The 24982-nt window shown below is 45.6% G+C and overlaps 1 protein-coding gene across 6 annotated transcripts; it reads right to left on the bottom strand.

Moving 5' to 3' along the window:
- Positions 1-6715: 6715 nt before the first annotated feature.
- Positions 6716-20185, bottom strand: LOC131483276 (cytochrome P450 4A4-like). Of its 6 annotated transcripts, none has more exons than XM_058681062.1 (12): positions 19991-20185; positions 17081-17216; positions 13105-13149; positions 12817-12944; positions 12090-12211; positions 11586-11740; positions 11137-11243; positions 10862-11052; positions 10633-10766; positions 9593-9657; positions 9406-9482; positions 6716-7250 (listed from the first exon to the last, which is right to left on the bottom strand). In XM_058681062.1, exons 1-12 carry the CDS (start codon positions 20183-20185, stop codon positions 7082-7084), a joined length of 1524 nt encoding a protein of 507 aa, XP_058537045.1. In that variant the 3' UTR covers positions 6716-7081. The 6 variants fall into 6 exon arrangements, with proteins under 6 accessions (XP_058537045.1, XP_058537061.1, XP_058537041.1 ...); XM_058681078.1 differs by having other exon boundaries at positions 11586-11644; positions 17081-17222; XM_058681058.1 differs by having other exon boundaries at positions 17081-17222.
- Between the last annotated feature and the right edge of the window lie 4797 nt (positions 20186-24982).

Raw genomic sequence — 24982 nt, forward strand, 5'->3', positions numbered from 1 at the left:
AAAAGTGGAGAAATATACCATGTTCCTGGATGGACAAAATCAATATCATCAAAATGTCTGTATTACCAAAAGATATAGATAGATAGATAGATAGATAGATAGATATTCAATGTGATCCCAATCAAATTACCAAGAACATTCTTCATAGAGCTGGAAAAAAATGATACAAAGTTTCATTTGGAAACACAAAAAAGCACAAATAACCATAACTATCCTGAAGAATAAGAACCTAGTGTGAGGGGCCACAATCCCAGACGTTCATACATGTTACAGGGTGGAAGTTATTAAAACAGCCTGGCATTGGCACAGAAACAGAGAAGAAGACCAATGGAGTAGAATAGAAATACCAGAAGGGGACCCACACATGCACAACCATCTAATCTTCAACAAGAAAACAGAAAACGATCCGGGGAAAAAAAGAAAAGTCTCTACAATAAGTGTTGGAATAACTGGCTAGTAACCTGCAGAAATAAGAAGCAAGATCCACACCTTTCTCACACATAAATATCAAATCTAAATGGGTAAAAAAGATATAGAAACCTACACCCAGAAACCATCAAATTCTTGGAAGAAAAAGGTGAAAACACTGTGCCAGATACAGATGTATGCACTGACTTTTAGAAAAGTCATCAAAAGCAAAGGAAGTCAAGACCAAAATAAACAAATGGAACTACATTAAGTTAAGAAGCTTCTGCACAGCAAAGGAAACAATCAACAAAGTGAAAAGGCAACCAACAGAATGTGAGAAAATCTTTGCACACTACACAGGAGACAAAGGGCTAATTTCCAGAACATACAAAGAACCTCAGAACAACCATAACATCAAAACCGACCAGTCAAGAAATGGGCATACGAAATGGGCAGACACTTTGCAAAGGAACAAATGCAAATGACTAACAGGCACATGAAACAGTGCTCAAGCTTCATGGCAATAAGGGAAATTCAAATAAAAACAACACTGAGCCAATAAGAGTGGCCCACATACAGAAAACTCCAAACAACACCTGCTGGCAAGGTTGTGGGGGAAAAAGCAACCCTACTCCACTGCCGGTGGAATTACAGGCTGGTGCAATCACTAGGGAAGTCAGTATGGAGAACACTTAGGGAGCTAAAAATCCACCTACCATATGTCCCAGCAATACGACTTTTGGAAATATATCCAAAAGACATGTTACATGAGAAAGCAACATGAATCCCAATGTTCACTGCAGCACAATCAACAATTCCAAAAACATGGAAACAACCTAAATACCCATTGGCTGAAGAATGGATAAAGAAACTGTGGTTCATCTACACTATGGAATACTACTCAGCTATTTAAAAATGAAATACAATTTTTTTGTGGCCAAATGGGCCTAACTAGAGACTATTATGCTAAGGGAAATGAATCAATTCCAAAGGGTCAGATATCATCTGTTTAGTATAAGACAATTTGATGTGAAATCTAAGGACATTACATGTGAGTTTTACTTATGTCACTTTGTAGATACTTGTACCTTTTGTAATAAGACTTTATGATGTAATTCATTAGTCAGCCATCCATCAGAGACTGAATGTTTATAATCACCTGAGATTGTTAATTCCCTTTTATCACTGTTAGTGCTGCTGCCCATAAATAATGAGAATCTAGTCTTTGTCGTATCTTCATTGGTGCCTTGGGACACACACTGAAATTTATTCCTATGCAGAGATGCTGAACACTGTTTTTCACCACCCTACCACCACATTGACACCTTTCTTATATGTTCATTAACCTCATATGGATGAAGGCTCAATATCCTTTTTTTTCTTTTTCTTCTCCCATCGGTGGACTGTACTCAAGGGAATACATCATGGAAATGTAGTGGAAATTAGTATGTTCATAGGTGGAAACAGAGAAATAAGTCTTCACGCATGCTCTACAAGGATGGACTCACAATGAAATGACTGACAATCTCCTACATTGGTAGAAGACATCCCAGTTGCAGCATGATGGACTTGTGAAAATATATGAAAGACACCCATTGTAAGACTGGAGGGGAGAAAAGAGTGGAGGAGAGCATACGTAGGAAGGCAAAAGAGAGACTCCAGTGCCAACTAAACTGTACGAACTGTATCAACTAAAAAAAGGTGGATGTTAAGAATTCCGAAGACATTTCCATTTTTATTTTATGAACAATTTTAAATCAGCTTACTTATCAAGGATTTACATATGTCACGAGATCTCCCCAGTGATTAAGTCTTTGCCACACGCTTTCAGACAGTTTAAATATATTTCATTTATGGAAAACTCAGACATTTTCAATCAAAAATAATGTCCTATAACCCACAAAAAGAAAACATCACACAGTTATAATGTATATTTACACAGGCAAGAAACACACACATGGAAGCATATTTCATTATTATTTTAAAACTTTACTTATCTGCTTTGGAGGCACAAAGACAGAGACAGAGACAGACAGAAAGAGAGCTCCCATGAACTGGTCCATTCCCCAAACACCTACAATGGCTGGATCTGGGGCAGGTTTTATTGTAAATCAGTTACTCAATCATGATCTCTCATGTGGGAGGCAGGGACTCAGTTACTTGAGCCACTACCTGTTGTTTCCCAAGGTACCCAACATGAGGATGCTGAAGCCAGGGATGAGCTGGGACTAAAACCTAACTAATCTGATATGGAATGTTGCTGCTTCAACTGGCATCTTACCACCTGGCCAATTACCCCCTCCTGCTTGAAAGTTTATATTTTAAAGTTATAAATATTTATCTCCCATTTAGTCTAACATATGGACACCCAAGAGAAGTGACTTTTGTAAATACATAAATATATTTCTATATGAGGAGCTAATCTTCAAGGTTGTGCAGTCTTTTAGAGTCCTGACTGGATCTGAGACTTAGAACACAGAAAGCATCACACACAAGTTTAGCAGTGTGGCAGCCCATATTTGGAACGGCATGAAAACCCCACAGGGAAGCGCACTAAGAACAGCACCTGAGGATATGTGGGTGTGCTCTGTGAGGAGGCCAGGAAGGCAAGAGATAACTTTGAGTCTGCATATCCTGTTGGTATCAACTCTTCATCACTAAGGTCAAGACCATTGTTTTTCTCTCCAACACCAAGAGTATCCTTCGCACTGCAACTTTATCTTTGATTTGCAATAAACATCACAAACTGGTTTTTAAGTGTCTCTAAGTGAATGATTTAACATGCTAGAAGAGCACATTTTATTTTTGCATTTTTCATCTGGAATTTCCCTGAATGTTTTGTATTAATACTTGCGGGGAAGAGAAGAATCAGGTGAGCAATTGGTATGGGCTGAGTAGGGTTTGTCCTCTTGCAAATGCACATTGGAGTTGATGTTCATTGTGAGGTAGTCAACTGTGGAGTTAAAGGTGGGGCATTGGGAAGCGACAAAGCCTAGATGGGCCCATCAGCGTGGGGCCACATGATTGAATTTTTGTAGGAAATGGAGGCAGGGGACATATACAGCTGCTTCTTCTCTCTGTGTGGTGTCCTGCTCCTCCTCAGGGCTTGGCTAGCAAGACAGTCATCACTCACTTGCACTTCAAGACACATAAGCCAAACTCAACTCTTCTTTTGGAATCTTCTCCATGATTTACTAAAAACAAAACAGGAGCTCATACAGCCACAGAGGATCTTTGTGAGGAGAAAAAAGAATTCTGATTGGAGAGGGATGACTGTAGGATGGCCATAAATTATCCTTGGTGTCATCCTTCCACTACAAATGTGCACAGGACATTTCATTCTTTTTGGTTTTTGTTTTGCTTTCTTTTGTTTTATTTGGTTTGGTTCGGTTTCCTTTTAGCTCCCACAGACAAGGGAGAAGATGCAACATGATACTGCTATAGCTTTAATGATCTGTGATTACTTAAAATGTGCTGTGCTTGGGTGAAATGGTTATTGTTACATTCAATTATTGGTTTTAGTTGTTGACTATATTCCCACTTTTTGCTGTTTACTTGTTCAGCATCTTATTTGGTGAATTAGAAAGACTTTTATTATAAGGTGAATTAAAAATGCTATCTCATGGCTTCCCAGTGAAATGGCTGATAAGGTCCTGACAGTTGGATGTTGGACTCTCCGACATTATCCATACTTACATTGTTGGGAGACACTTCAGTGGCAGCATGATGGACTTATGAAAGTTCATGAAAGCCATTCATTTGTAAAACTGGAGGGAAAATCAGTAGGAGGAGAGGGAACTTGCAGAGGGGACGGGAAACCCCAGTATCTATTAAACCGTGTCATGAAACAAAAATTTAAAAAACAACAACACAGGAAAAAGGAAGGCAGGTGGGAGAGAAATGTGAGGAAATCTGGGAAGGAGGAAGGGATGAAGAAAGGGAATACAAGTACGTCCTTAGAATTGCTTCTACAATACACATAGAATCTATTACAGACTAAAAAAAAACAAACAAAAAAAACAAAACAAAACAAAAAAAACCAAATTTTTACCTTTAAAAACTACGCACAAAAACGAACCACAAAAGAAAAAATATCAGCAGACCCCAAAGAAAGGTTATGTTCCCCAGCTTCATCAAAACCACCTGTACACCAACAAACAAAATGGGAAAGCTCACCAAAACTTTAAATTAGTTGTGTAGGTCTGACCAAATACTAAACTAGATATATAGAACTGCCTAAAGTTCTCCAAGAATATCTGTTCTCTGGAAATCCGGGTACTCAAACTGCCACAGGCAGTTTATAAAAGGTAACGGTGTGACTTGATAAAGAAAAGCAGGACAAACTGTGTCTGGAATCTTGAGTTCACGGACTGCTGGTGCAGGGGACCAAAATCAAACTGTCGGCAATGGTCCAAGAGTGTGCAGAAGTTCAAGACCAAGGTTGAGGCCTCAGGGAGAGGGTCTGCAGTTGTGCAATGATCCAAGGCCACAGAATTGTTTGCTTTAAGATATCCTTGACAGTCACATACTGAATTCTGTACTTGGGCCATGCTGCTGCTTCTCGATCATTAAGCACTGGCTGGTTAATATCAACATGAGGCATAACTACCAATGATTGTGCCACACAAATTCCTGTAGTTTGACTTCCTAGGCAGTTCAATAAAAGATTGAGGCAATGAGATTTCTAGGTCAACTTTCTTCCTCAGAGAAGAAGGCTTCCCTTTGGCTGTCTACTTTCATAGCTTAGCTTGTGTCTGTCTCATTTATTATTTTCCTCAATTTCATGTTGATACTCTCTCCAAGCCTGTTCATGCCATGCTGGACATGGAACAAACCAGCTCTAGGTCTTAGACCTGAGAAGGTTTGCCAGAAAGGTCTATTTTTAGCCCCCAAAATTATATTTGCCAGCTTTCCCCTTAAACTCTTGAATTTGGAGCTTTTGCTTATTTCTTTCTTCCTTTGCAGCAGTTTCCCTGCCTTATGCTTTAATGAGAAGTCTGATGGTATCTTTGAAGGGATATATTCTCAGAATTTTGGAAATTAACCTGAGAGACAGAGAAAGATTAAGGGAAGTACACAGAGAACCCCCAACTTCTGATTAACCCAATAGATACACACAATAGCTGAACCTGGACTGAAACCAAAGCCAGGAGACAGGCACTCAATCCAGGTCTCCCTTGTGAGTAGAAAACCCAACTACTCCCACCATACTTTACCTCTTCATAGGGCCTCATTGAAGGGAAGCTGACATTGAGAATTCAAGCCAGCAAGAGAATCCAAGCACTCCAGTATGAGAAGCAGTTATCTGAATGGGCATTTAATCAGGGGACCAAACACCTGCCCTGGTTCATGCTTCCTCTTTTTTCTATGCAAAATTGCATAAAACTTAGTACTTTAGGTGCAGAGAAAGCACAAAGGCAAAAACTGCAAGCTATGTAAACTGGTCAATTACAGAAGAAAATCTAGCCTAAGAAACAAAAGAAAAGGGAATTGGCCAGACCTTATGCACAGAAATGCTCTCAGAAGAGAGTGTCCATTGACTAGGAGGGTCTGCTGGTCAGATGCCTGCTGGAACTCATTTGTTAAAGCCTACTGTAAATGGTTAGTCATAAGCCCCTCTAATCAGAACCTTCCCTTGTCAGCCTTCCTCATGCCAGTTTTTCCATCTAACAGAAGAATTTGCCTCAGGAAAAAGAGAAGACAGTCACATAGACAGGCAACTTTCAGGGGACACTGATTTGGTGACACAAGCTAGACACAAAAATGTACCCTTTCTGGCTCAAGGCTTAATCTCAGCAGGTTTGTGAGCTTGTCCCTTCTTGTCTGGGTGCATGTAAGGTAGTCGTGATGGGCCATAGGATACTGAAGGTGAAACAAAGACAGAAGCAGAGAGATATGAAGATGCCCTTAAATCTGAATGAAGAGGAAGAGTCCAGAAGCCAGAGATTGCAGGGAAAGCAGCTTAGGTAATGGAACAGGACAGGAAGAAAGCTGGAGGCACAGTGGTCCTGCACCAAAAGAAACTTCTCCTGGGACCACAGGATTTCACACCAAGTGAACTCATCCTAGGTTGCACTTGATACAGCCAAACTGCCTCATGTTGCAGCACCAAACAAGCCTGTGTTGCTTCCACCCCATGAGCCTGCAGCTGGTAGGGAACAACAACTTGCAGCCACCACTCAACACTGTAAGCAAGCTTTGCACCACACATCACCACCCAAGGGAGTGATCAATCTCAAGTGTCTAGGACCATCCAGCAATGGTAAAGTCCAAAAATCTTTAATAATAGTAATTGGGGATTATTCATCATACCTGGGTTGTGTCCCAGGGAAGCCCATCTCAAACTTCTGTTCTTCCAAACCAAAGAATAATTATTGTCACTAAAGCCACTAAGGTTGTGATCATTTTTTTCTCTGGCTCCCAAAAGGCCAGAGAAGCAACACAAAGGGTAGACAGGCGGGCAGTGATCAGGAGGTGCTTGCACAGAGAGGTAGACAAGCAGAAACCCAAGCAGTTTGGAAGCCTGGAGAAAGATGGGAAAAGGAGAGACACACTGAAGGACAGGCAGGTGGAAGAGGGCCAGGTGGGCAGACAGAAAGCAGGCTACGGCAGGTGATTCAAAGGGGGGATGCCAGGTAGGTGATCTCAGAGCCTGTTCTTATTCCTGCCAGGTTCATTGGAGCTTCTTGAGATGCAGATGAATCCCATTCTTGGACTTCAGCACAATCCGAGGAATGGGGATGGGAACTCTGGTGGGATCTGGGAGCAGCTCGAAGCGCAGTAGAGTCAGGGCCACGGCCACCTTTAGCTCATTCATGGCAAATTGTTTCCCAATGCAGTTCCTAGACCAGGAAGGGGCAGTGAAATGAGAAGAGACTTCAGATCCTCTCCTGAACTGGGCAGGCATTGTTCCCTGAGCCTCAGTCCCAGAGCCAGCCATACAATACCCTCCTTCATGTGGCCCAGTCTGATTCCTGTCCTTATAGTCATCCATTAACCCCAAGCTTTGGTCATAGTCTCCTGACCTAGACAAAGCCTACCATTCTTCTGGGGCTAATCCTGACTACTTTTGCTCTTAAAAAGCAGAAAATCTCTGCCACTGGGACTCCATCTCATCATGGGGATTGTATAAAGAGTTCATCATTGTTAGGTCTTTCCACCCTCAGCCCTACAGGGTCTGCTTTCCAGTGCGGCAGTCAAGGTCATGCCCACAGGAGAGAGCTTAATTACATTTTCAGGCACTCATTCTCTGAGGATTGCAGGAACTGAGTTCCTTGGAGGGAGCCCTCTCTTCCCCCCTCCATCCACAGTGAATCCACCACCCAGCTTCTCCCATAGGATAGTGCCCAGATGCCTCAGCTGCTTCAAGCCCCCTGGGGACTGCTGGTAATCCACCTGTCCTCTGTCCAGCCTCACTTTCCAGCTGTTGTTGTCGGGGCTGATGAGCTGGTGTAGCTCCCTCCTCTACCTGTCACCTCCTCAAGGCTCAGGCCAATTACCCACCACCTATTACCCCTCTGCCAGCAATCTCTCTCCTTCCAGTCTCCCAAGAGATCCATCATTCTCTAGGAATGTCTAGTACATTGTCAGGAACATAAGACAATCTGGAGTCTATTGAGCAAGTGAATGAATGAGTGAAGACTAAAGATATGATGTCTTTGTAAGTATAGGCATTCTTTCCCAGTGCCTTCTTCAACACACTCTGTCAAACACATTCAAGAACATATTCTGCTCCTATCTCTGAAGCCCTGGGTTCAGGAACAGTAACTTTCACTTACCTATTTCCAAGTCACAGGACTGAACACCAAGAAAGGCAATTAGCAATTATACTGTACTAGAACTAAGTTAAGTTTTACAATAGATACAAAAGAATGGAATCCACTGATGGGAAATATGAGTTCTGAACTGGAATTAGCTACTTGTTCCCACCAGCCCTCTGGTAGCACCAACAGGTTTTGCAGATAAGAAGTGAGTAGAAGTTATCCATCCTGCGGTAAACAATAGAAAGCAAGTTCCTCAAACAATGACTAGCTAAAAGCCCGTTCTGTGAAAATCTTATTTTAGTATATGTGCTGCCAAAGCGAGCACGTGTTCTGTGAAAATCAGTGGAGCCTTCCAAGAACTTGCAGAATCACTGATTCAGAAAAACCTGGTTTCTAGTAATCAGTTATGACGCTGGTGTTTTGGTTTCCCAGGACCTCTCCTGCTGTTGTCACGATCTCCATGGCAGCTGTTTAGAATTACAGCTGTCCAGCTCAACAGCTGTTTGCATGGGCTTTGCACTTTGCACAGCAGGAATCTTGCCCACGCTGTGCATCTTATGCTAAGCAGCAGAGTTTCTCTCACAGGTAGTGTGCTGTCCTCTTTTCCACATGTTTGTCCTTGTTGGGATTATGGTAAGTCATCCCCCTCTACTGATATTTGAACATTAACATAAGGTGAAAGTTTTGTCAAGAAAGACTGCAAAATGCCTGAGATATTGGCATAAACATTCCCATGGGAGCTCCTGTATCCTTTCAGGACAGTGTGGCTTAGACAATGAGACCCCCTAAGGCATGTGCCATCTCTCACAGTTCAGCAACAAGTTATGTTAGTGAATCAGGTGGAAAATCCCATGTACTATAATAATAAGTGTGGGAAAAGAAAAAGAAAAAATTCATTACAATCCGGAAAGGTGAATATCTGAAGTTCAATTTGCAGAGGAAAAACCTAACTCCTGCATGGGAAAAATAGTCCTGACTACACTGAAATTTCTTATGCCCCAAATTTGAACTGTAGCTAGCCATTGCAAGGGGCAGTGGACCAACCCTCTGAGGTTTGGTAATGAAATGTCACCTTTCTTTGACACAAGAGACACCCACACAAAGCTGCCTTCCCAATAATGACATGCAAGCACAATACTCAAAAAATCACACAGGAACACAGAATCACAACACCATGTGTGGGACCACAGGCCTTCCTTTCCCCCCACCTCATTAGTATACACAGCTCACTCACCTTGATCCTCCTGAGAAGGGCAGGAAAGCATGGCTGTGGCGATCAGAATCTGGTGCAAACCGGCAGGGATCAAACACCTGCAGAGACAGCGCAAGGACCAAGACAAGGGTCAAGGAAAATCCACACCAAAATTAGAGGGATTGAGAAAGTGCTTATCCTAAGAGAAGCTCCCATGCCTTCCTCATACCTCTGGATTTTGCCACACTTGTGGATTGTGGTGAAGGCCATAAATGGACAGCAGGAGTACGATACCTGTGGGGCAGGTAGAAGACACAGAAAAGATTGATCATACCCATGGGATAAGACACCGTCCTTAAACCACCAAGAAGTGTTTGGGCTCAAAAGGTCTAGATCATCAAATTCTTCGTTGAGCAGGATGGCCTGTTACAGGAAGCAGGATGGGCTTTGGAAAGTCCAAGCACAGAGCTAAGGAGCAGAAGAGCACAAACGCAGGAATGAAAGCAAGAAGGAATCAGGGGCATGCTATGCAGACCAGCCAGGTGACAATGCACATCCCCCCAAGCCTTCCTTGGGCAGCTGGGGAACATCTGTGTTTCACTCCACCTCACAGCAAGCTTCTCCTCACCGTCCTTCCGACAAGGCACCTAAGGCTCAGAGGGGCTGAGTGACTTGTGAACGACCTCATAGGCCAGAGATCAGAGCAGGAATCAGTCACCAGTGGAAGCACCAAAGTGTCTCGCTACTACTTCAGGGGTCTCAAATCACCTCACCAATTGTCTGCTAATGACTTGAGGCTTCTCCACAATGAACTCCATTATACCCACAACTCAGATTTCCTTAATATCCCTCATTTATCTTAACCCAAGGAAAAAAGCATATCTCCCCCTGCCACTGTCTGATTTTTTTCTGTAGCCCTAATACCTTGGAATCTGATTTTAGTGTTAATGTCCCTAGGATAAAATCAGAAACTAACACTTACAAGGGCATTTCCAACAATTCATGGAAAATGAAGTTAGAAGTTTACTTTGGTGCAAAAACAATTAAATGAATGCATAAGTTTTCCTCATGTATGTTTCCATGAACCTTTTGAAACTTCTCACATTTTAGTGAACTTTGTGGTTAAAGACTCAGGCACCTTAAACAAACTACAAAGTAAGCACTCAATTACTGAGGAGGAAACCAGATGTTGAAGGTTCAGAAGCACAGATCTCAGATCCCATGTGTCCACATGGAGCTCACAGGTGAGTGAAGGTGGGAAGCACATACCTTTGGGTAAGGAGCGTCCATCAGGGAAGGTGACCAGCTTGCTGAGCTTTCTGGTAATACTTGGCACCGGTGGATAGATCCTCAGTGCCTCCTTGATGCACATAGTGGTGTAGGGCATCTTATCCAGGTGGTCCCTGAAACAATGCCAGTGCAGGGGAGGGGCAGGCTGGGCACACCAGGGCACCCCTCACACAAGCAGGGTCCTCCCATCTCTTGGGCCTTCACTCACCAGCTGATAGAGGCTCCATCCCCCAGGACGCTCTGGATTTCCTCACGGCACCTCTGCTGATGCTCTGGGTGTGTGGCCAGAGCATAGAGGATCCAGGAGATGCCACTGGCTGTGGTGTCATGGCCCTCAAACATGAATGTGTCCACCTCGGCGCGCAGGTCCTCATCAGACAGGCTGCTCCCGTTCTCCATCTTGGGCAGACCACAGGGAGAGGGCAGGCTCAGTGCCTGCTCCCATGCCTCTAGACCAGACTTGGGACTGCACTGCACACTGACCTTGGCAAAGAGGAGGATGTCCAGGAAATCCAAGCACCTCTTGCTCGTGGCCTTCTCCAGTTCTCCTTCTTTCTGCAGATGAGCCTTCCTCAGCTTGATCACTCGGTCTGTTCCAGAATAGCAGTTACAGGCAGAGCTGAGAGCTCCAGCTAACTACAGGAACTCCACTGCCCACAAACTGGGTGACCTCAGAGGTTTGAGTGGGTGTGTGGATCAGTGGTGGGATCCAGGATTCCCACAGTAGCACAGTCCAGGGGCCTCAGCTGAATGCTGCAGAGATGGGGTCTTGCTCACCAGTGTGATGATGCAGGCAACCCCTACTAGCACCTGAAATCCCATCATCTCAGCTCCCAGTCCCTGCCCCCAGGAGGTAATAGAACAAGAGCAGCCAAGGTCAGTTCCTCTGTGCTATGACTGTGAGAGAGGGGACATAGGAAGGAAGACCAAACCTGTGTGCTTCCTGGCGAGCTGGCAGGAATGGAAGAACCAGCGGCCTTTGGAGCTTAACCTATAGAGGATGCTGTTATGGTGAAAGACATTCCTCACTCGGTAAATCACCAAGTTGTTCAGATCATTGACAGCCTGAATGTAGGACTGGGAGTTCCTGAGGGAGAGAACATAGAAGAGATCAAAGTGGAGGAGTCTCCTATCTGGAAGCCTAGTGGTGTTCTAGGAAGAGATCGCTAATTCAGTGGAAATAATCAGTTATGAGACATGTTCCAAGTGGCCCTGGTGACCCTCAGGCTTCCGCAGGATGGTGTGAGGCCAGGTTACCACCTGTGCTGGGCATCAGGGATTTGTGGCTGAGGCAGGGTTAGGTTTGGTCTACACTTAGAACTTGGCATAGTCTTGTCTTGTGTGGCGTTGAGCATGTGAGCTGCCCCACCTGGCTATGGTGAGCCCACGTCAGTTGGAAATGCCCAGGACCCAGCAGTGGAAGGGCTGTCACACACCTGTCCAGCTGAGCACTGCTTTGGTGATTGAAGGCACACTTCATGATGGTGTCCAGGGTCATCAAGGAGATGTGATCGAAGATCTCCAGGGGAGAATCCTCACTGACATGCTCCCATCTGTCCTGTGGAAACACAGATGGGCTATTGACCTTGATTTCCATGATAGCCTGGTGATCCAATTTAAAATCTTCAGCTTTCTGTACTGTCATGTGACCCTTCCTCCATATATGCTCTGACATCCATTCTGGGTCCTTTGCCAGAGATAGCAGTATAAAAGCCCTTTGGATTTCTAATGCCCAAACTATGACATAACTAAACCTCCCCTTCCTTCATTATGATTTTAAGTATTTTGTTGTAGCAATGAAAAGCTAACTAGTATGTTCACCTTGCCACTGAGACTGTGCCAGCCAACAGGGGGCAGCCCATGGTGTTGTCCAGAAGACTAATACCAATGTCCATTGTCTTAATGAATTTCAAGTGGGGGAAGAAGGATCTGCAGCCAGCATAGGTGTCTCTTCCTTAGACACTGAGCAGGGTGCAATCATGTAAAACCTGGGAATTCTGTCTCCTCCAATTTGGGGAATCATACTACCACAGGTATGACCTGAGTATTGTTCCTGGTGATTGTGTCTGAGGGCTGTCTGTGGAACATGTGTTTGAGAGTGAAGTCTGTGCATGAGAACTCTGAGGGAGTGTGTGGAGGGGACAGAAGGAAAGATGGACTTACTAGCATCATCTGGACAGAGTCCACCATGAGCTCCACGTAGGGCTTCAAGATGTCAGAGTGGAAGGCTGGGGTCAGCATGCGCCGGTGCTGGAACCACTTCTGCCCTTCCAACAAGAGCAAACCATACCCTGGGCAGAGATGGGTATGAGGATGTTTAGTGGGAATAGAGGGAACTGGCAGGATCACACGGAGAATGCATGGGAGAGTTCAGGAGAAGAGAACCCAGTTGCGGTTTTAAGAAAAACATAACTAGGGTACAGAATGCAATTCTAATTTGTACATACATACCAATCCAAGGAGCCAGGAATTTGTAGTTGCCATGAAACTTTGGATCTAAAAGGTAAATAAGGGCTTTATAAGAATATGGGGGTGACAAGACAGTCACCCAAGGAGCAGTGGTTCAGCCCACGGGTTGCCATCAATTGTTGACCGTTAGTTTGCCAATGGTCCCATCTCATCTTTCATTACCTCCTCTTTCTTCTGCAAACCAACAGACATGGGACCCCAATATGTGAAGATAAGAAGGTGAATTGTGAAAAAAAAAAAACAGGCTATATCTTCCCTGCCCAAGAACAAGACAGAGCCTATGACTTTTTTTTTAATCTATTTTATTGTGTTGTTGTTGACATTCTTTACATAGTTAATTACAGTTAAAGAAAGAAAAAGAAAAAAAAAGGTTCAGAGGGATAGGGAAGTGGGTAATACTATTATGTCCATATTGTTTCCATCTTGTATCTGAGGTAAAGGGGGATATTGAGGGAGAAGCCCCACCCGGTTTCCCGCCCACCCCGAGTCCCGGATGTGGGGCATGCTCTGAGATATGTGCTCAAGTGGTGTTAATAGTTCTCCAGCTATGAATCACTGCCAGTTTCGCTCGATGAGGTCGTCCACTGATTGATATGGTCCATCATAAAGTCTCCGTTTGCCCCTTATTTCGTTGCCAACATATAGCTGAGATGAATGATTGATCTGCTCTGTCCTCGGTCTTTTCTTGATTAGAGTTCTGAGTCCAGCAGTTCGATTGGGCAGATCTCCAAAGAAACTTTGAGGTATTCCCAGACTAGTTTCTTGTATGTTCTAGCAAGCACAGGGCCCGGCACAGTCCATCACCCCGATCAGCTGGTGGTTGCAATTGCTGGGTTGGTTCTGTTTTCAGTCCCGAGTTGCACTGGAACCAATGGGTGTTGCAGTCCAGTCTGGTTCTGCCCAGCACGTACTCGGCCCTCACACTAACCAGTGGGAGCTGCAGCCTAGTGGGGGCGACCCTCAATAACCCATGCCAGGCCCGCCCCCTACCCTGGTTTGCCAGTATGTGTAGCAGAAGACCAGTCTGTCCCCCATCCCATTTGGCTCTGGCACTTGTCAATGGGTATTAAAGCTTAGTTCTATCTAACCAACTCAACCATCCAGCCCTCATGGGTGTTGTTGAGTGCCTCTCTATCTAGCCATCCCAGCCCCCGTCCTAATTTTCATGCCCTCCCACGGGAATAGTGACCCAAGAAGGGGGAACCCACTATTTCCCTCCCAGGTCTCTCTGTCCCGGTATATGCACTCTTTAGGTGGTTCTGTGATTTGACTTGACAGAATTAGTCCCCAGTGCCAGCTTCTGCGGCTATGCCCAAACATCCCTCACCCACTCTAATTTATGCTTGCACCAGCAGGAATAATCAGCCCAGCCTGGCTTTTCCCTGATCTATTCTACATGCAGCGCACAGGTGTTGTAGCCTTTCATAGTCTAGTCTGTCTCTATTCCAGCCCACGCTCTCCATTGGGAGTAGCTGTCCGGCGAGCGAACCAGCCCCTTAATCCCCCCGCCAGTTCTGCCCCTCCCTTCCTTCCTGGATCTCACGTGTGCTGGTTGGGTGCTGCATTCATATCCAGTACAGGCAACCACGCCCTGGCATTCCATAATGTGTACTGGTTTTGTCGCGACCAAACCCGGCTCATCCCACACTCTGATCTGGTGATCGGATTTGCCAGTGGGTGATATGGACTGATTGAGCCTGGTCTGCTCCTGACCCATGCTGAATGTGTGCCAGTGGGAAACTTTCCATGGCCTATTCTGGACTGTTTCCTATCATGCTTCTTGCGCTTACCTACAGGGACTGTGTCCTGCCAGAGGAGTTGCCCAGGCTCCTCCATCAGAACTCTTCCCAGTGCCAGATTTTGGGCATGCCAAGGGTCCTTGAGCCAACCCAACTCAGTTCACGTCCTGTCCTAGCAGGAACAGTGGCTTTTCCTGGCTGGCTTTCACCCCATTCTGGTTCTTGTTGTTGGATGTTTCAGCCCGGCCATGGCTCGTCCATAACCACATACAGCTCACACATGGCTCAGTAGGGGGTTGAGACCCAGCCTAGTCAGTCCCACATCTACCCTCTGGTTCTCCATGACACCAGATGGTGTTGGGGTCTGAACTGGCCTGGTGCATCCAATCCCAGCTCACACTAGTGCCTCGGGTGACTACAATTGTTTCCTAGAGAGAACGCAGCTCCAATTCTAGCACATACGCCCCTTGGTGGGAACCTCAACCTAGTTAGGGTGCCCCGTTACCTCCCCGATTGGGCTTGTTTCTAGCTGTAAATCATGCACCTGCCCGTGGTTGCTCTGAGGACCAGTAGGTGCAAGAGCCTAGCTCGGTATGACCTGTGCTCCATGCTGGTTTCTTGTTTTGCTTGTAAACAAAGGTTTGCTCAGTCCTGCCCAGTACATTACGTTCCATTACCAATGTACACATTTTGGAACTACTATGCCCTGCTTGTCCGACCCCCAGATCTGGATGGCGTGTTCACCAGCGAGAGCTATGACTCGCCAGGGGAGCTTCCCAAGTACCTCCACTTGATCCACTCCCAAACCCAGTTTACATACATGCCATTGGTTTTTAGGCCAGTACCCGGTGTACTCTGGCCTCCCATTTGGCCTTGTATGAGCTGGTGAATGTTGCAGCCCGACCCACCCCACAACTTATTCAGGATGCACATTTGGGTGCTGCTGCCTTGCCCAGTCCAGTCTATGGCAGATCCCTTTACCTGTGATTGATGGCAGGCTCCTTGGTCACACCTAGCTTAGTCCATAACCACCTAAACTTTAGGTTTACCAGTGGGGCTAAACTTTCTACAGGATGTGGCCCACACATCCTGCACAGAGTCCACCCCAGGATAAGGTTCTAGAGTGCTAGTTAAAATTATGGACATGCCTAATGTGACCAGTCTCCTGAACCAACATCATGTCAGGCAAAAAAAATATCCTGCTAGACAATCTGGGGCTTATCTTTTGCATTATAGGTGTTCAAAGCTCAGCATTATTGAGTGATTAGAAGTTCTCCAAAAGAAGAGTTACTGGCATTGGGAATCTTTAGGATTGACTCAGAACCCAGAAACAGTGGGGTCACCCTAGAGCTATCTAAGCAGCAATTCGGACATCCATTACCCCAGAGCTTCCCGGCCGGGCGGCCAGCAGGCACAGCCTAGCACCACATGGCGCACTGGCCGCCCTGGGTGAGGCCGAGGACTCGTTCACTACCTTGCGGCAGTGTCTTTGGCGTGAGCCCCCAGCATTGGGTCTGACCTGGCAGGGGCACCCCCCACAGCCGCCACACTATGAGGAGCGGCAGTTGCCCCCGAATCCCAAGGCCCGAACCCCTCCCAAACTCACCTAGCTGCCAGACATTAGCAGCTGGGTGGAGCTAGGAATTTTAAGCCAGTTCCCAAGTTCCCTCATGGTGCACTTATCCTGAGGAAAGAGCTCTCTTGGGTCCTGGGTGAGGCTGAGGACTCGTTCACTGCCTAGCGGCAGTGTCTTTGGCGTGAGCCCCCAGCATTGGGTCCGACACGGCAGGGGCACCCCCCACAGCCACCACACTGTGAGGAGCAGCAGTTGCCCCCGAACCCAAGCCCGAACCCCTCCCAAACTCAGAGCCTATGACTTTTGTACTGTGAGTAATGGCTTGATCATCCCACACTCAGGATAGTAACAATGAAAAATCCAAATCCAAGTTAGCTTTGATATCAAATTGGTCGATAATATCTAGGACAATTGACATAACAGATCACCTCAACTCCCTTAAAAAGGCAAGAACTTAAATAATCAAAGTAGAAAGAGGATATTCATCTCCACCCATTTGCTCTGACCTGGGTTGGGTTATGGATTTGGTACAAATTTCTGATAACAAGGCTCTATTGTCATTTTCTTCTGGAAGTTTATGGCTGTAAAAGGCATAAACTTAAAAGGGAAGGGCTGCTGTGGTTGAGATGAGGCTCACTCCCACCTGATCTTCCCATAATCACTTTCATGTAGTCAGGGTCATAGAGCATGAGATGAATTTCATTCCCCTGTAGCCGCAGCACAAAGGCGCTAGGGAATTCTTCTACCCATTGCCGAATCTTTTGTAGGTCCTGATCCTTCTGGAACTGTGAATAAAGAAAAGAATAAATCAATGCAGACTAAATTTAATTCTAATTCTTGCTGCAGGAAGGCAGAATGGCCGCAGGGAGAGAGTTCTGGATCTGTCAGTAGAAATCATAACTTTGGAATTGTTTCTAATGACCTGGGCTGTGGTGTAGGGTGGTCCAGACAAAATTCGACCTCACATAAAATTTAGTCCAGAACTGGGGAAGAACCATGAGTCTTTCTCAATACTACTTTCAGAAACTTCAGTCACACATTGTCTCCATGCTGCAAAAAACCATGAAAATGATCAGTACGAAAATTTCCATGAATAATTTTATGACAACTATCATAACTTGATGACATCTTGGTAAGATAATTTAGTCTACGGTCTGACTAAAATGGGTTATATCTAAATTTTAAAACATTTATATTAAATTCGTATTACTGTATTGACTGTTACAATACCAGTGTTACCCCAGCACATTTGCAAGTCTTTGTTAAGATGAAATAGGCTTGGGGTTGCATAATTCTAAGTGAAAAGAATAATTAAATAGAAATTGTGCATTGACTGTGATTTTCCAATTAAATGTTGAGATATCTAAAGCATAATTTGTACATATATGTATCAAAGCACAGTCTGTGACTGTAAGGTTTGGGTTTCATATTCTCATTTTCAATTCTCATTGAAAATAATTTTTTGTGTGCTCACACAGTCTTCCAAAACTCTTCAATGTGGATCACAAAGCCTTTGTTTTGTGGCTTTCACTCCTCTCTTCCTTCTTCCTCCATATTGACTTCACATGACCTCTGCAGTTCTGCTGTCAACCCTCCCACAGCAAGTCAGCTCACTCAGCCAGGCTTTTGCACACCTCCCCACACCCAGGTCTGCCCACTCAGCCAGGCCTTTGCACTCCATCCCACAGCCAGGCCTGCCCACTTGGACAGGTCTTTGTACCCCTCCCCACAGCCAGGTTTGCCCTCTCGCCAGGCCTTTGTACATGCTCTTCTCTTAGCCTGGACTGTCCCTCCTCTCTGCCACAAAGCCTCTCCCCAGCTTTCAAGACACAGCTCATCTGGAATCCTTGAGATGTTCCATGTAATCAGCTCTTCTCAGCTGCTTCTGCAGATCTCAAAGCAACTGTCTGCCACATGTATGTCCAGTCGTTGCTTGCAGCCTTCTCACAACCATGGTCATCACGGGTGCCCTCATCCAGCACATGCTTGCCAAGGAATACCAAGCACTGGTTCTCTGATTCTCTGGTTCTGGCACAGATATTTGTGAGTCCCTAACTGTCTGGAGCTCACAGTCTAGTTGTGTACATAGGAAATTTGGGAGTTTGCCAGTAGAAGACAACTACTGGACAAGAAAGAAGCCCAAGCATGTAGGGAAGCTGTAGGGAGGAGCCTGACTCAGAACCAGACATTGGAGAGCCATCCCACACTCATGTGCTCATTCGCTGACTGAGTCTCCATTGACTAAGAAGTCTTGGGTTACAGAGATGAGTCAGGTGATCTCTCTCAGAAGGATCTCACAGCTAGGACACTGTAGTGGAATCCCTGAATCAGATTTTTCCCTACTGGGACTCATGGGAAAAATAGTTCATAGGAAAAAAAAATTTCCCTCTCTATTCTGGAAGATTTAGAAAGCATCTTGGAGGAGGTGGCTTGGGTTTGGGCAGTGGAAGGTTGGACACTGAGGAGCAAGGTTATTCCACACCAGGGGCACAGGGTGAACAGAGAACCTGAGGTTGGAAAGCACAGACAGATGAGAATAATAGTGAACAACGCAGTACAAAAGAGGAAAGTAGAAGAGAAAAGGATCAAGGGGTACGGAAAGTGTGAAGGGCAGAGCATTTCCAGTTGCAGTGTTTGGCAACACTCTCTGGTAACAAGAGAAACAAGAGCTGCCAGTCTGAAAACTCCCAACTCCTAACATTTGCTCAATGTACTATCCCTGGATGAGCCCCTCTCCTTTAGGCTCCTTACCTGACTCTGCATCCCCACCCCTGGGTTGGCAATGCAGCAGAGACGCCGTCCCTCTGCAGTCCTCACACTGCTTCTTTCTCTCTTTCCTGTCACTTCAGACACCTGTGCTGGGCACGAGGATACGGGGAGGGGATGATGCACTCAGCTCCAAGGAGCTCACTTTCCAAGGTGTGCAGAAGAGTCGGGAGGAAAATAGACCCTGCTCAGGGTGCAGCTCAAGCATCAGTACTCCTCAGATGAAGGTCATGGGTATCTGTACCCGTAACCTTTAGGGTTTCATCCATGAAGCCATCTATCATGAAAATTCTGTCATTCTTATGCACACCATTCTGGTGAATCTCTATGACTGACACCATCCACACATCTCAGCAAGGCAAGCTCTTCCTGTATCCTGATTCCTCCCAAGACTCCTGACTGTCTTATCCACACACTATGAGCCCACAGAACAGATTTCCTTCAGACTGATGTTTGTTCCCAGGAAAACCCCAGGGCCAGGCACAGAATGACTGGGGCGAAAACACCTCCAGTAGCTCACGCTTTTAGGTCAGGCTGCAGGGGATGGCCATCCTGGAGAAGCAGAGACCCGGGAAGAGCAGTCATTGCCCTCCAGGTGCAGGGCTGCAGGACCAAGAGCATGAGGAAGGAATGTGTGAAAGCAGAGTCACAGCAGACAGACTTTCTATAGGGGGAATGAGGTGAGCCGTGAGTTCCTTGTTTGTCACACAACATGAGGACAGCTCCCTAGATGCTAAGAGGCCCAGACACCCCTACCTGCCCACTCCCCTGTCCCAATCCTTCTTACCTCTCTCAGGTGCCCAAAGAACCAGTGTGAAGGAGGACTTGGGAACTGCTGGAGGGCTCTCAGCAGCCACAGGCGATGCAGGTAGAACTGAACTATCTTGAACAGCAACAGAAGTAGTCCCAGCAAGAAGACAACCTGGAGGAGCCCAGAGAAGCTGCCCATAAAACTGGTGGGGCTCAATGCAGAAACACCCATTGTATAGTAGCTGCTGAACCTGTGAGTGTCTCTCTCTCTCTTTCTCTCTCTCTCTCTCTCTCTCTCTCTCTCCCCCTTGAGGAAATTTATGCAAGTCCTGGGAGGATTGCCCAATCCAGCTGTGGGAAAGGATGCGGGGAGGACTGACTCTGGCCACGCAATCCATGGTTAGTTAACTCTGATTGATCTACCTGGAGAAAGAACATCAAAGTTTCTTCAGCTGGTAGTGGCAATGACCATGCACACATCCACTTTCCCCCTCTCCTTCTTACTCAGAAATACTTAATAAGTACCTGCTATGTGTCACACAGTGAGTGTGGGAGGGGACATAACTGCAAAGAAATCATGCATGAGCTTTAATATCAAGTTCCCAGACTTGCTTACCGCATGTCCAGTAGACATGATTGATTATACCACGGTCTCAATTTTAGTGGAACGGAACTGTTTGCAGAGGTAGAGATGTGTTTGGAAGAAGGCAGGTGTTGACACTGGAGGTTAGAGCCTATCGTTTTCTGAAGCGCTCATATTGGGGGAAAGCGAGACAAAAGCTTTATCAGCTGACAGTGCACATGATCACCCACTTGCCCCCATACAAATGACTCAAAAATACTTAATGACCACCTACTGCATGCTATGCAATGTGTGAGGTAATGGGACTGAGCTACAGTGAAAGCAGATATGAACACCAACTTCAAGAAATTCACACTCTCATTTATTATGTATTTGGTAGTGTAGTTGATTGAACTATCATTCCAACGTCACTGAGGAGAAACTAATTACAGCAATGTGTTCCAAGGGAGTTTAAATTTGCATTTCAAATCTGTATGCGTCATCTGCCTTTGGTGTATCCCTGCAGCTTGTCAAAGTTCACTCTCCAGGTTCCCCCTTGTTTGCTGTGTTGTAGCATAAAAACCTGAACTTTAACTCTGGAGATCCAGCCTGCTGATCATCCTTATTCCATAGCCAGTGACTTACCTCTCTGCACCTAAGTTTTCTCATCTACAAAAATCCATTTCAGGGCCCGGCGGCGTGGCCTAGCGGCTAAAGTCCTCGCCTTGAAAGCCCCGGGATCCCATATGGGCGCCGGTTCTAATCCCGGCAGCTCCACTTCCCATCCAGCTCCCTGCTTGTGGCCTGGGAAAGCAGTTGAGGACAGCCCAATGCATTGGGACACTGCACCCGCGTGGGAGACCTGGAAGAGGTTCCAGGTTCCCGGCTTCGGATCGGCGCGCATCGGCCCGTTGCGGCTCACTTGGGGAGTGAATCATCGGACGGAAGATCTTCCTCTCTGTCTCTCCTCTGTGTATATCTGGCTGTAATAAAATGAATAAATCTTAAAAACAAAAAAAAATCCATTTCAAAATACCTCATGATCCTGATTATTGGATCAGTCATTCATTTGTTCAGCACATATTTCTTGAGCTCAGGGTGGCTAAAAGCCAAAAATAAAAATTAATACAACAGAATAGGATAAGGCTGTACTGGGAGAATGTAATGTGCATTCAGGTAGGAGAACACTAATAGAAAAGGGCAGAGTCTTCTTTAGAGATTTATTTATTTTTAATTGGAAAGTCAGATATACAGAGAGGAGAAGAGATTAAGGAGAAGATCTTCCATCTGATGATTCACTCCCCAAATGGCTTCAGGGCCAGAACTGATCCGATCTGAAACCAGGAACCAGGAGTCAGGAGTTTCTTCCTGGTCTCCCACATTGGTACAGTGTCCCAAGGCTTTGGGCCATCTTTGACGACTTTCCCAGGCCACAAGCAGGGAGCTAGATGGGAACCAGGGCCACTGGAATTAGAACCAGCACCATTATGGGATCCCAAAATGTGCAAGGCAAGGACATTAGCTGCCGGAGACAAGCTCCAGATGACTGAGAGCTTGCAAAGGATACGTGGATCGGTGAGGCTATAAGAGGAAAAGATAAGACACGGACCACTATGGCTTGATGTTCATAATGGACAATTCAGAAAAGTTGCCTTCTTTATTTATACACAAATAATCACAAATTTTTGCACAATATCCAATTGTTTTATTTTTACATCATGGTTAAGAATATGCAAAAAACAATCCTAAAATATTATTTACTTTAAAGAAATCATTTTTGGCAAACCATTACTCATTGAAATCTGCAGTGACCTGGCTGAAGCCAGGAATTCCCCGGTTGGCAGAGCATGCAGAAACATAGTGAGAAATGGTTTACTTATACTCAAAATTAAGTTTATACTTAAAATCAATTTTGACTATACACAAACTAATATTGATTTAAAAATTAAGAGTACAGAATTAAAAGATCATAAATGAAAGGATTTTATAAAAGCATATAACATAGATTCTTTGCTAAATCTTATAATCAAATCATGCATTAATTACCGTCACCTTCACCTAGTGCTGATTCAATTGTTTTTTGTTCTTTTGTTAAAGGGCAGGGAAAGGGATCAAGGCAGCTCAGCCAAACTACAAACAGAGGGCTTTTACAAGAAACTTCATTTTATCTATATAAACTGTTTTCTTTCCCTAAACATAAATGCCAGTATAAGATAGAAGTTTTTATATAAACTGTTTTCTTTCCCTGAATATAAGGGCCAGTATAAGATTGAGATTTCAAGGCATTTTGAGGGGGTTCACATTTGTTTCCCTTTAGAAGATGGCCCATATACTTTTGCTTTCTGTGGTGAGAAACTAAAATGCGTCATATCATGTGTTGTAACAGTTCAAGGCACATGGTAAACAAACTCTTTGTACCTCCATGATTGCCATCAGTTGCAAGATATTATCAAGCCATTTCTTAAGGAAATCATCACTTATACTAGGGCAAAATTCAGGACAAAAGTGGGCACATAAAGGATGTTTGGAAAGATAGTGGGCTCAATTGTACCATTGTATACTTTAGTTGTGTGTCATAGCCTTACATCGCTAAAGATGTTTTTATCATAACATGATTGATCAATTTGAGGTGTCATACCAGTTACAGGAATCACTTCACATTAGCAGAAAAACAACAACAATACCCACAGGAGAATTCTATGAGACATCAGAGAGGTGATTGAGTGTCCATACAATGGGGTGAGGCAGCAATGAGGTGACCAAAGACATTCTGCCGGGCCTTGCCTTGCTGCCAGAAACTCCTCGTAGCCTTCCTAACCGAGGAGCGGTGCTCATCACACACCCGTGCCATCCGACCCAACTGCATGGCTCCCCACATCTGCCCCTCTTTTATAATTGAGTTGAAGGGTGCGAAGTTCTCTGTGTGTGGTTTGAAGTATTATGCTTAGCTGTCTGATGAAGACTGGGACAAGAAATAATACAAGAAGATGAACAATTAGTGTGCTTCCTGAATTAATAAAAAATGAAGTAAATGTTTTTCCAGAAACAAAGAATGTAATAGACTGTAAAAATTGATTAGTAACATTTCCTGAAGAAAGGGCTTGAAGATGAGAATGTGAGATGGCAGAAATTTAAGAGTGTAACTGTTGAATACTAAGAGTAGTTGAGATACTATTCCATATATCTTGAAGATGAGTTTTAATATCATTCCCCCCCCCCCGGTGGTTATAGCTCCCACAGGTCGTTCGGACCTAGGGGGCAGACAGGCTGGGCAAAGTTGCACCAACGGCTCATCAATGTATGAAAAGGTGATGTAACGGGTGCACCGGGCAGCACTGAGCAAACCCTAGCCCACAAATAAGATTGGAAACCAGGATGGACCACAGGACAGGCCCAGCTAGGTTTTTGCACCAACTGGTCTGTATGAGCTCCGGATGCTGAGCTACAGTATCTAGGACAGGGGTCACGACAGGTGACGGGTTGTGTCAAGCTGAGTCAGAGCAACCACTGGCATGTGTATGATCTATGGCTGGGAACAGGCCCAGTCGGGGGGGCTAAGGGGACACCCTAGCTGGATGGAGGCTCCCACCAAAGGGGCACACGGGCTGGAATGGGGCTGCGTTCTGGTCAGGATACAGTTGTAGTCTCCCTTGGCACGAGTGTGGACTGGGAAAAGATGCACCAGGCTGGGCCAAACTGCAACACCTTCTAGTGTTCTGGAGGACCAGGGTAGATGTGGGACAGACTGGGCTAGGTCTCAACACCTACTGAGCCATAGATGAACTATATGTGGGTATGGATGCACCGTGGCTGGGCTGAAACATCCAACAGCAAGAGCCAGGATGGGTTGAAGGCCAGTTAGGAGAGGCCACTGTTCCTGCTAGGACAGGAGGTGAACTGAGTAGTGCAGGCTCATGGACCCACTGGTATGTGCGAAATCTGGCACTTGGAGGGGTTCAGATGGAGGAGCCTGGGCAACTTCTCTGGCAGGACACAGACCCAGCAGGTAAGCGCAAGAAGCATGGAAGGAAACAGCCAAGAGGCCACAGAAAGTGTCCCACTGGCAGACATTTCGCATGGGTAGGGGCAGACCAGGCTGAATCAGTTCACGTCACCCACTGGCAAGCCCGAATGCTGGAACAGAGTGTGAGTGGAGCCAGGTCTGGTCACGACAAAGCAGTTCACAGTGCGGAATGCCAAGGTGAGGTTGCCTGTGCCAGACGTGACTGCTGCACCCAACCAGCACATGTGAGAGCCAGGAAGGAAGGGGGCAGAACCGGCAGGGAAATTAGGGGTGGTCCCCTTGCTGAACAGCTACTCCCACTGGAGAGCGTGAGCAGGGATGGGGGCAGACCAGACCAGGCAGGGCTACTGCACCTGTGTGCCTCATGTGGACCAGATTGGGGAAGAACCAGGCTGGGCCGATTGTTCCTACTGGTACAATCTACAATTAGAGTGGGTGAGGGT

The sequence above is a fragment of the Ochotona princeps genome, chromosome 2 (assembly GCF_030435755.1).
Source record: "Ochotona princeps isolate mOchPri1 chromosome 2, mOchPri1.hap1, whole genome shotgun sequence".
NCBI lineage: Eukaryota > Metazoa > Chordata > Mammalia > Lagomorpha > Ochotonidae > Ochotona > Ochotona princeps.